At 41.1% G+C, this 12,776-nt stretch overlaps 1 protein-coding gene across 1 annotated transcript; it reads right to left on the bottom strand.

The window, feature by feature from the left end:
• Positions 1-1,099: 1,099 nt before the first annotated feature.
• On the bottom strand, positions 1,100-12,150 carry fhdc2 (FH2 domain containing 2). Its single transcript, XM_047353600.1, has 12 exons — positions 11,969-12,150; positions 10,313-10,896; positions 10,153-10,214; positions 7,512-7,614; positions 7,193-7,278; positions 6,892-6,992; positions 6,527-6,597; positions 6,272-6,379; positions 4,703-4,773; positions 4,185-4,302; positions 3,935-4,096; positions 1,100-3,842 (listed from the first exon to the last, which is right to left on the bottom strand). Exons 2-12 carry the CDS (start codon positions 10,772-10,774, stop codon positions 1,971-1,973), a joined length of 3,216 nt encoding a protein of 1,071 aa, XP_047209556.1. The 5' UTR covers positions 10,775-10,896; positions 11,969-12,150; the 3' UTR covers positions 1,100-1,970.
• Between the last annotated feature and the right edge of the window lie 626 nt (positions 12,151-12,776).

Below are 12,776 nucleotides of genomic sequence, written 5' to 3'. Positions count from 1 at the left end.
CAAACACAAATGTTTGCAATATACATTAACTAACTTTTAAAGAGATACATTTTGTAGTGTTGGTGGTGTCCTGCATGCCTGGAGACGATGGGGATGATGTCATCTCCAAGTACTGAGGCAGGTTAAAAGGCCAACTGCTGACCAACAAGTGGAGACTCCAGCACCCAAAGAGGCATCAGTTTATTGCTTTTCCCAAGAGGTTTTGGCGTCACTGCAGGCTATAAAAAGCAAATTCCCACTGGGACCCAACACCCACAGTCACCCACCACACCAGCCCTCACACCCCTTCAATTTCACCAGGGGATTCCACTGGAGGACTATAGCATTTCCACGGTAACGGTCACTGAAAGAATTGGGGCGACTGTGTCAAGAGATGCAGGAAGAGGCAGTTTTAAACAAGAGGGAGGGGATAAAATGAAGGTGAAAAGAGAAGCTGTTGTTGTGGATGAGTGGAGAGTAAAAGTTCTCAATGCAAACAAAAACAAAATAGTACTGAACTTTTTCATTGTCACATTACTACCAAAAATAACTTTATTAGGACTTTATGTGATAGAGCGATAAAGCCATGAGAAGTTCAGTTTGCAGTTTGTCAGCAATAAATGGGACACATAAAACATGTGGAAAAAGCTGCTCTGGTCAGATAAAACCAAAATTGGACTTTTGGACTTGATGCAAAATGCTATATTGTTTTGAAAACTAACACTGCACATCAACCTAAACATGCAGTACCATGATTACTGAGGAAAGATGTTGCTGGCAGCATCATGCTCTGAGGATGCTTTTCTTCAGTAGGAAGCATGGTCACAACTGATGGGAAGATAGATGGCACTAAATACAGAGGTTAGTGGAAGAAAGCCTGCGAAAAACGTGAAACAAAACAACATCCCTAACCGTGTATTAGAATGGCACAGTCAAAGTATACACCTAAAAATAATTGGAAATCTCAATCAAGAGTTGAAATTTGAAATTAATGGACACTCTCAGCCAAACTTGACTGAACTTGGAATATTTTGTAAAAAATAAAAAAAAAATAAAGAAAAATCAGCACATCTTTAATTGCATGGAAAGGTGGCCTTTCAACATTTTGACTCAGGTTGGGTACACTTTCAAATTTTATTTGTAATAAATGTTGTAAACCATGTACATTTGTCCTTCCACATCACATTTATACAGCAATATGTGTGGGTCCATCACATAAGAACCCAATTAAATACATTAAAACCTACAGGTTGTCAGGTTGTAACGAGAAAAAATGTGGAAAAATCCAAGGAGTATACTTCAGCAATACTTCAGCAAGGCACTGTGTACATCATACAGGAACCTTTAGAAGACTGAAGACACTATTTTCACAATAATTTCTTATTTTTTTTCCTCTTTCATTTGTTTTTACAAACACATATCTTGAAGTGAATAATTATATTCAATAACGTTATTGATTTTTACATAAAATAAAATTGACAGTAACCATCTCTTTAAGCCTCGTTTCAGTTTGTAAAGTGCAGCTTTTTGATGAGGCCAATCAACAACAAAATAAACTTTTCAATATTGTACCAGGTTCAGCTCAAACAACACTGAATACTAAGGGAGAGGGCCACAGTGTGCATACCATTTGATTACTTTCTTGAAAACTACTTTTCAACCCAGGATATGGACTAAAATAGCTTCCTAAAGTGTGTCTAAGCATTAAGGCTATTCGACAGGATAAAGTCTTTTGTTGTCCTACTGCCTGCAAAGGACACAAATGGGTGTAAATAGAGGTAGATTGTAGAAAATCCACTACCCAGCTAATGTGTGAAAAACGAGATAAAACGTATCCCCAAAGCTCTCAGTGCCAAATCACATATAGGCACTCAAATGGATGAAAACACTTCACTTAAGGTTAACTGAAATTAACTCTAGGTTTAGCTAAAACTGAAGAATACCAGAAATCCATACAGACATGAGAAATTTGACAAGAACAAGCCCTGTCGTCATCTCCACAGGGGCTGAGCTGCAGTGCCCCGGGGCATTTTGAGACTAGGAATCCGTGAAGTAGCTGGGGTTTTCGGGTTAGCAGGTGAGGCAGCCCCGCATGTTGTTGTCTTGGCTGTTTTACTGCGAGCAGCTGAAATGACAGCTGTGCGTATGGTCTTGGCAGTGGCTGAGGATGGGCTGTTTGCGGTCCCCGACTGGGATGGAAGCTGGGTCTCAGAGTTTGGAGCAACACGTTTGGACACACGAGTAGAAGCTCCTCTGATAAAGGCCGACTGGGTGCTGCCAAAGACCTTCTCATGTGGAGTTCTGTCTGAAGAACTCCGAGTCAGAGTGGACTTCTCTGGAATCTGTGACTCATTTGCAGTTTTCTCCTGCATGCTGGTACTTCGCTTCACTTCCACCTGAGCTACAGCTGGTCGAACAGAAGGGGATGAGCGGGCTGAAGAGCTGCGGGGAATGGACGGCCGTGTAGGCAGAGGTGGGTTAACAGTTGATGACGCTTCGTTTGAAGGCTCAGTTTTGGAGCGCACTCTGGGGATGCCTTTGCTGTTTGAAGGAACTTTCCGTGACACAAACCCTCTCTTTGCTCCAATACCACTACGCACCGCGGTCTTCACGGTTCTAGCCTCCTCCTTTGATGCTTCAGACCTTGGCTCAGTCCCCTCATTGAGGTCGACTTCTCTCTCCTTCTTCCACTTGGAGCAAAGGCTTGGTGTGGGTCGCGGGAGTGGAGAGGTTGTGGGAGATAGTATCTCATAGGACCGTAGACCTTTAACCAGAGTGTGGCACTCCAGTGTTCCACCCACTCGTGAGAATGACCTGGCAGTCTCTTTACCAGCAGCTGGCAAAGTAGAGGCCTCCTCTGGCTGTGAATGGCTAAACTCTGGCTGACTGGAGGGCATCCAGTCCTCCTCCACTGGGGTTAAAACCATTCCAGTTTCTCCCTCTTTTGTTAAACTTGCCTCAGGTAAAGAGATTCCTGCACTTATTTTAGCTGTTGGACGATGCTTTGTCTGTGGTTGGGATGTTACCTCCTCTGTGGATGATTGTAATTTAGTTTTAGTCATTGTGTCTCTGTTGGAAAGCGGTCCACAGGTATTATTGGACTCATGAACTGAAGAGCTTCCAGATTTAGACTGAGCAGGGCAATTGCTGTTGGTAAGCCTCTGTCTGTAAGTGGAATTCTGGCTTTTAACACCCTGGGCTGATGCATCGGTGCTTATAGCAGCAGAGTCTGTACTAGAACTGTTCAAAGCCATGTGTTCATGAGAAAAATCTCTCTTTTGAAGAAGTCCTGTTGTCCTCAGTTGGTCACGTAGTGAGTAAGAAATGCTCTCAGGCCCATATTGCTCCAGAGTGAAGCTATTTCCATGTTGAGAGGAACTAAATACTGCAATGTGGGAGTCTTTAACTGCTTCCATGCTCTGTTTCAATGTTCTAATGCCTCTTTCCAGAACAGACTTTTGGTCAAAGGGGGAACATCCGCCATCAGTCTCTGCGGAGCTGCAGAGTAAAGCACTAGTCTCGTGGTCTGAGGAGCTGTTTGAGTGGTAACCAGGGGATGTCGGGCTACTACCCAAAACTGGGAAACTCTTGAGAATGGAGCTGTTGAGATGAGTGTCATTTTGCATGTGGTGTGTGAATCTGCGAGAATTAGTAATTCTAAGACTACGGCGACTCCAAGTGTATCTCAGGTTCTTCTCTAAAAGTCTTTCCAGTTCATCTTGGTTTTCCTGACTGTGAGGCTCTCTGGCAAGACTCAGCCCCAGGTCCAGACCTGTACAAACTGCAAGGGAGCGACGTTTTTCCACAATCTCACGTTGACGTTCTATACGTTTCTGCTCCTTAAGTTCCCGTTCCTCATTTTCCTATTTAAAAAAAGGGAAGAAAAATAAATATTGGTCATGTTAAAGTGATCAACGGTGCAGTTAGGTTTCTGCATCCCTCCACAGCAACTTACCTTAACAGCTCTTTGGAACCTGTGGCAGAACAAATGGAAGACCATGCAAGCCTCCTCTAGCTGTGTGCCATCATCTTCACAGAAAAACTCCATCAATGCTTGACTCGACATCCTCATACCCTCTACCTCATCATCGGCCTCCTTAAGTTGCTCTTCAGCCCTCTGCACAGAGATAATAACACACATTTAAAAATTTTCTTTGAAATTGATCTTTATTTCAAAGCAGGTGATGTATACCAGTGATGTATACCTCCAGAAACGATTGTGTCTGTTGCTTAATATCTGTTTCATTCTCTATACTTGTCCTGAGTGCAGCCACTCTGCTTTTTAACTTTGCCAGGTCATCTAGGACACCCTCTTCACACAACCTGCAGAGATATACAATAGGCACTGTTGTAACTCTTGTATGTTTAATGAAAGAATACATGCCTAAAACATAAAGTGAAAGAGGTAAAAAATAGATGTGCATGATCCAAAGTGGAAATACAGAAATTACATCACATCTTTATTAGATATATACACAGTATTGCATAGCCTATTACTTAAGGAGCTCAGATGTTGGCTCAGAGTAAGAGCATTATCCTAATGAACTTTCACAGTGGCAACTAGCTAAAGGGTGTGTTTAAATAATGCAATGGATTGCGATGTTTTAGCAGACTACAAGGACATATTTTTTTTTTTTTTTGAGTGGGCTTTTTATATTCCCTAATAATTAATCACCGCAGAATCTAGGATTCGACAGGATCCAAGGTTTGGGAAGAGACTGACCTGGAGGCGGAGCCAACGTGGCCTAGTTGGCTGGGAAAAGACAGTAAACTCTGGTCTTTTTTCACAGCTTCCTGTGGAGGCAAACACAATTGATTATCTATCCATTGTCTAAGAAGATGTAACATGTCATTTGTAAAAAGATGCTTATTAATGTGCTCTAAGGAGCTTTTGGTTTTGGGAGCTTACCTCACAAATTGCTTTATACTAAGATGCCTAAAACTATTTCTTCTTGCAAACGTTATGCTACCTTTTTAATTTGTAAATCTAGCTGTTCAAATATAATGATGTAGCATCGAGGTGTGAAAGGTGTAGCCACAATGACTTGAAGGAGGCATTTATTTTTCAAAACGTCAATGTCATGTAGAGCATGAATGATGACAATGACAAACTGTTATTCCTGACTATTTTTCGTTGTGATTTCCAACAAGCCATGACAGCAAGTGGGAACGTAAGTATTAAACAGTCAAATTAAAACTGGCCCTCCATAAACCGATGGAGAACATCACTTTTTAAAAAGATGTTACAGCTCTAGTTGCCTTTATTCCAAATTATTAGACAAGAAATAGGCACAGAGGGGGGGCATGCACCACCCGCGGGAATATCCCTTAAATCTACTGTCCGATTTTATTAAATACAACCTTATTACAAAGAACAAAGGTAGCTGTATCATACTGCACTTCTATCTCTAAAAGGGTATTTCCACCAAAGAGGTTCCAGTTCTACATCAGGGTTGGTTTGGACATGTTGCTTTTCCATACCTAGTGAGTCGCCACAGAGCCACATCAGTACGTTCAAGTAATAAAAGTGACTATGAAAGTAGCTATTGTGCTCTGTGCTCACCATTTTAAAACAAAGAACAAGAAGGTGATGGACAGAGCCTCATTTTAAGTATGTTTGGCAAAAAAAACAAAACGTGCTGATCCTGATTCAGGTTTTTTTGTTTGCTGTTGGTCTCATACCCCTTCCCCCATTGCCTCACAAAAGCAGCTCTTCACTCAAGCCCAGAAAGGGGTTGGCCCTACAGCAATATCAGTTTATTGCTGCTAGAATTGACTTTGTCGATGGAAACAGAACAAACACTAGTGCTAAGCATTCATGGGTTCAATTAAAAAAATATTACAATAAACTATCAGTCCTTAGAAATCTGCAAGCAAATAGCAGTTTTAAAAATCTTTCTAAAACAGCAGGGCTGCAGGACGGATGGTGACTATCTCCAATGATTATTGAGCAACTGGCAGGGTGCTCCCTGGACAGTTTGATAGTCCAGCACATAGATAGGGTTAGCACAAAGACACACAAAAGGCAACAGTGGACAAATGTAGTTACACCTTGGGGCAATTTAGAGTGGCCAGTTGATCTCAAATACATCTTTTGGAGACTGTAATTAAGCCAAAGTAGCCTGTACATGCAAGGGGAGAACATGCAAACTCTACACATCATGACCCTGGTCTGGATGGATTTCAAATTCGCATTATGCGGCAACAGTGCTAACAACTGTACCAATGTGCAGCCTACCTACTGGTAATAATAGGTAGGCCCCCAAATTTAATCACACTACTTAGAACATACCAGAGCAACAAAATGCAGCAAATTCATCCCTGGCTTGTTGGCTTTGGTGTCTGCCAATTTGAGAAGTGATGAAATTCGAAAGCCAGCTGCATTCCCTGCATACCCACCCTGAAAAGAAATGCAGACAACTTTAAACAATGGAACAAAACCTTGAATGCAAACCTAAATCCATTAACAACAAAAGCAGAAACAGAAACGAACTGATCTGGCATTTTCAGAACTATTCAATAATTGAGTGATTGACTGACTACTCACAGCATTCATGTAGTTTCCCGCTTTCAGCACCAAACGGAGGATGGAGTGCAACTCCGGACAGCTCAGCAGTTCTAGGAGTGTAGAGATAATCAATATTGTGCCTTAGGGTTTAAGTAATGACAATTAATGTGTATCCAGCTGACATCATAGCCATGAAGCAAGTCAGCAGCTTATATCCAAAGAATGAACAGTGAATGCAAGTTTCTCCTAAGACACAGAGTAAGCCTGAATGCTAAATAGCTTATCTCTTTTCCAGTGCGGTGCCTGACACAACCACTCAAGACTAAACACAAGAATTTTAGCCAATCAATACAGTCTTGTGTCTTTGTGGCAGCAGAGTACACAACTCCCTGCTGTTACTTTACCTCTCGCCGCCTCCCTCAGACATCTGGCTGCCACACACAGAGAGGTCAGAGCAGGGTCAAACTCTTGCTGTAGGATCATGGCATCCAGACGAAGCCGAAAACTGGCAGAAGAGAAATGAGTAAGATGGATTAATCAGCGGGGAGGTTTGACTGATGACTGAGACAGAAAGGCATTCGAGATCAGTCTTCTATATAACAAACATGTCAGAAAGAGTAAAGAAGTATGAGACAGAGTGAAAATGTAACGAAAACGTATTGGGATGCATGTATATTTATATTTTTATGGCTGACGGGGTTGTACCTGGGAACTTCCACTAAAAGCAACATGAAAAGATCAGGTTCTCCAAGACAGCTCTGTTCTCCACTAAACCTCCTAAGGCGACATTCCTGAAAGAAAGAAAATATATGCTGTAAAAACTCAAAAACAACTTGTTAAGAGTCAGGTCCCATATATTTCAGCAGAATCTTCATCTGGGAACAGACCACATCATACAAAGTGGTGTAATGGCAAACTTTTGATTATCCTAACCAAAGCCAGATGAGTAAGGGGAGCAGGGTGGGGGAAGGTGAAGAGGAAGCAGACTGTCACTCGTAGTTGCACGCTAGATTAAGCCCTTTACCTCCTCACTGTCAGGCAGCAGTTTGTAGAGCTCCACGAGCTTCTCTGCTCCATAGCGATCTCCAATACCGTGCCTGATATCTTTGACAATCTCCTTAGCTGGCCTGTAGAAAGAAATGTACCAACTTATTTTACTTTGACAGCTTAAGACAAAAAGAAAACTAGAAGAGTGCCTAGAAAGAAGAAAAGTAACTGATGAAAGAAAGTGACCAGAAGACAAACAAAAGGCAGACATGCTCAGGAGACATTTAAAGACTTTGGATGTCATGGTGAAAAAGGGAAACTGAGACGACTGTTTATCCTCTGCCTTACTTTCTCAGATTGAGACCTGGGTCTACTATTCCAGCAATTTTTCATTATACTTCCCTTCCTGTTACATCCCCCTACTCATGACCATACTACAGAGAGTATTCCTTATCCTCAGAGCAGTTCATTTCATTCAATGCTCTCTATTCAAATGACAGACAACAGTTGTTAAACTCACCTAAAGGTGCCAAAGAATAAATTATTTTTGAAGCAATTTTATTTTTTAATTGGAAACACTTATCGTTAATCTACTAGAAACAAAACACTGAATGCAATGACGTACATAAAGACTAAATACTAAATTATATTCAAGTCTCAGTCAGACAAAGAAAACACAAAACCAGATTTTGTTTAAACTGCAGTTGGGTTAAAAAAAACTGTTAGTGTTGCTCTTTATGACAGATGGTAAACAGGCGCCCAACAAGACAAATGCTTATGTACAGACGAGACTCTTTTCACAAAAAAAGGCTTTTCCCTGCAAGTCCCAACAAATCTAGTTTAGAAAAGAAAGCATCTCCAGTTGAGAATCTTATGGTGGAATGGCAGCATCGCAACTTGGCACTTTCCATGACTCTGTGAGCAAGGATTGCATAATTGTCAACATAATAGTTCCGGCTGTCCTAGAGGTTAGTGTATTTAAACTCACCTAAATGGTTATAAAGCAGCTTTTCCCAATATAATAGGGGCAGCTTTGAATCACGCATATGTACCAAAAGGGGCTTTTAGAGAACGGGTGAATAAAACAAGCCACGGGTGGCTTCTATGTCTGCGGGGGGTAGATTTAGGATTAGGCATTTCTTTACGGGTATCAGCAGGTGTCACCTCTGTCTCCTAAAGAGCCACTTACTCATTGCCATCCGTAAAACTCCAGCTGCTTAGGGTGCTCAATCCCTAACAATACACCAGACACCCCCTTCACTGAAGGGGTTTTACACCTCTGACACCTGCTAACATCTGACATATGGCTGTTTCCTGCAGTTCAAGTCAAGTAATAACCCCTTGGGTCCAATTGAAAACATCTGTGCTCCCTGTTTTTTAAAATCTCCTTTCAATTTTGGTTTATTTGGTGAATTGCAGGTGGAATATCTGAGTGCCCAAACTGTTGACCATAGCTCAGAGTAAAGGTTTAAAAGGAACTTCCTTGGGTTATCATTGTGTCAAACAAGGTTCAAAGTGTACAGACCTGTGAAAAAGTATTATTCCCTTATATTTTTTCTGCTCACACTTGAATGTTTCAGATCAAACTAATTGTGATATCAGAAAAAGATTGGTAGTCAAGTAGTCTGGTGGTCCTTTGGTGCCTCAGGACCTGGGAGACTTCTTGAAAGACAATATCCAGACATCAGTTTGTGACTTTAACCTCAAGTATACTGGCTTATGCCACAGTTCAATGATCCAAAGCACACCAGTAAGTCCACCTCTGAATGACTAAAAAAAAACAAACAAAGGTTTAAAAGTGACCTAGTCAAAGTCTAGACTTCAATACAACTGAGATGGTGTGGCATGACATTAAACAGGCTTCAAAACCCTCCAATTAAAACAACTCTACAAAGAAGAGTAGGTCGAAATTTCCCAACAGAGTTGCATAACAGACAACATAACATAACACTTGATGGAAGTTGCTGCCGCCAATGGTGGCACAACCGGTTTAGGGTTTAGAGGACGATTACTTTCTCACACAAGGCCAGTGTGGTTTTGACTGCTTTCAGCCCTGAATGGATAAAATCATCATTTGGAAGCTACATTTGTATTTATTCTGGTTATCTTTAATATTAAAATTGTTGTTTGGTGATCTGTTTGACGGTCTGAAACATTTAAGTCTGACAGAAAAGCTAAGAATAAAATAGTAAACTTTTTTTCCCACTGCACTGCAAAATCAGTCAGGCCATTCAAAAGCCCAGTTCCAAAGACTATTAAGTCAAGGCCTATACAATATATTGCAAATGTACTATTATCACTGTACACAATATGCACATTGCAAAGAACGTCCTGTACTGGAATAAATGTTAGCTTATAATTTAAGAACCAGGCATTTAGGCTCTCTGTGTCTGTAATATATTTTGTGATGCATGTTTAATGCAGCGAAACATGCATTAGATGGTAAGAGGTGGTGGGGTGAAAAACTCACAGAGAATATATAGATATGTTTTTCAGTGCTAAAACAGCAGATGACAGCCAGAAGCACCTTTTACAACAAAACTTTGTAGCTGAGATGGAAATAATATTTTGTTTTCCTTTTCTAATCAAATCCTAATGATATAGAAGGAAGACAACAGTAAACCTTCAGCAATGATCCGTTTGAAACTTTAAATCTACTGAGGAGTGAAGAATCTTACATTTTGAACTGACGTAGAAATATTCCTATGTTCATACTGCGTTTGGAATCCAGTAGGAAAATCTGTAAAGAAGCAAATACATACACACAGGTAAGACCATCGGTGACATCACATTGAAAGTAAAACATCAAAAAGTTTGTTGCCATTTAAATGTTCTGACCTCTTCCGGGCCTTCTTGTGGGGATCTGCGTCGTAGCAGTGTCGACTGTCGCCTCAGTGTCACAGTTCTGTCCCTTGGCTTGCTGTCTTTCTGACCAAACAACTCATCTAGAGAATGGAGGTCTATAGGAAACTCGTCCTCACCAGGGGCTGCACCACTCCACACGCTTTTCCTCCCTTCCACCTTCTCTTTGGGGATACGCTCCCAGTTCAGCTTCCTCAATCGACTCTGACGGACAGTATCTGCCCGGCTAACTGGTGAGGAAGATGCAGGTGGAGGCGGGGGAGGAGGTGGAGGAGGAGGGGGTGGAGGTGGAGCTGGGGGTCCTGGAGGAGCAGCCAACACCTGATGTGTCTCCATGGCTTTTACTACCATAGCCTCAGTGGTAGCAGAGCAATTTGGGAGCTTAGTTCCATGAAAGGCTTGAGATTCCTTGACAGCCACGCTCAGGTTGATATGCATATATGCGCGTCTTGTCTGGTAGTTGGAGTATGGGGTTGCCACGGGTGAGCAGGCTCTGCTCCCCTGCTCTAAAAGAAGTATTTTTAACACTCCAGAGTTTTTGCTCTTGGTCCAAGTTCGGTCTGTAAAGTTTAAGACACAAACGGATGTAAAAATGGGAATTACAGATCAAGAAATCAAAGTTTCGCCAGAGTTTTACCAAACAACCAGCTTTAAATTTTGATGACTCACATGACACCTAGCCCCATTTACTCTTTTATTATCAACCTGCTTTTGGTGCACAGGATTCCCCTGATCTAAAAGTCCAGCCAGTGACTCAACTTTCACTGAAAATATCAAGGTATTTTTTACAGGAAAGTACAGGGAAGGCAAGACGAGTTCTTCCCAAATGCGGGTTGTGTGAACAGCTTGTCTTATCCTGTTTCACCTCATTGCATGTGCACACACACCTCATCATAGATCTTCCTTTCTAATTATAAAAACCAGACGCACCAAAGGCAAGCAAAGGCAGAGGGTTAACCATAAAAACAAACAAATGAAGGGTCTGCAGCCTTACACATCACTCCTTTCCCTACCTACATCTGAAAGACTGCAACAATGCTCGTATCACCAAGTTCTAGACTGGGTCAGTTGCACACTTGGGTCTACTTTCAGACAAATCTAATGAACTATACGGCTTTGTCTCTGCATTTGATACAAACATACCATTTCTTCATCTCATGCGCTATTTGCCGTAAGTCATGACTTTTAGAAAACTCAGCAGGGACGCGTTTGATGGCCCATCTGATCCATGGCGATCCGCATGAACGCGCTGCAAAAACCACCGCCAGCAATCTCAGTCATGATCGGTTCCTGAGATCTGTATAACCATTCAATGAGACCTCCATCCTGACAACTGAAAAATGTCTTGCGAGAAAATTTGTGTATTACTTAGATTTTAAGAATAGTTGCTGAGAAGCAAAAAACGAATTAAAGAGCAAAATAGTGTCTCTTGATATTGAAAGTTTTCACCTTTTTCCATGTTGCCACTGGATGTAAGATAAGCTGTATCTTACGAAATTATTTTTATATTAGTATAATGTAGGTTACCCAACAATAACTTGTATTCCAGCTATGTTTTAAGGAAAAAAATATATTGTTTTCATTATTTTCGTTTATGCTTCAGAGTCCAGTCAGGTTGTTAATTTGACTTACCTGAGGTCCACACAAGTGAGTCTTAAAGCCGACAGAAAAAACAGCGAACTCCGACATTTGCGCTCACTTTATTTGCGTTTCTGTAGATTCCTTACTACCTAACATTTTTGCACGCTGCTCGCTGTAATCTCATGTCCTCCTCAATTTGCGGAGAAACTTCCACACTGCTCACCGCGAGCGCGCAGGCGCGCACCCCACATTCATGTGCGCTTTTTTTCCGCATCCTCCCAGTTTTCCCATGGGCGGACTGAGGGTTGTCAGGTGGTATAAGGTCAGTCTCTAGCTTTAATAAACATCTACACTTTGAACATTTCGATGCCAGGGGAATTTATGGGATATTTATAATGCAACATTTGATTTTATAAGTAGTCTTCAGCAAAGTATGGTAGCTATAACTCCTTAACCCACATGCCTTCTCTTTTTATAGTAATAAGAAATTATTTCCATGTTTTAATGTCTCATTTAGATGTTTGCAACCCTTGCCAGCCCAAAATAAGACTATACCGGGCCTTGGAAAATTAATCACATATTTTTTCACATCTTGTTATGTTACAACCACACATTTATAATGGAACTTTTAGTAAAATGTATGGTAATGAAAAGTAAGAAGTATGAATAATGAAGTGAAAAATATTACATTGTCAACATGCTTTAGAGAAATAAATCTGAAACATGCGTTGTGCATTTCTATTCAGCCACCTTTAACTGTAACTATATAAAAAATCCAGTCACTTAATTAATGAACTGAGTCAACATCTATGTAATTTAATCTGGACTTTTTTGTGACACCTAATGTGTGGAGGACCAA

The sequence above is a fragment of the Girardinichthys multiradiatus genome, chromosome 23, assembly GCF_021462225.1.
Source record: "Girardinichthys multiradiatus isolate DD_20200921_A chromosome 23, DD_fGirMul_XY1, whole genome shotgun sequence".
NCBI classification, from domain to species: Eukaryota; Metazoa; Chordata; class Actinopteri; order Cyprinodontiformes; family Goodeidae; genus Girardinichthys; species Girardinichthys multiradiatus.
This window is presented reverse-complemented; position numbering and strand designations above follow the sequence as displayed.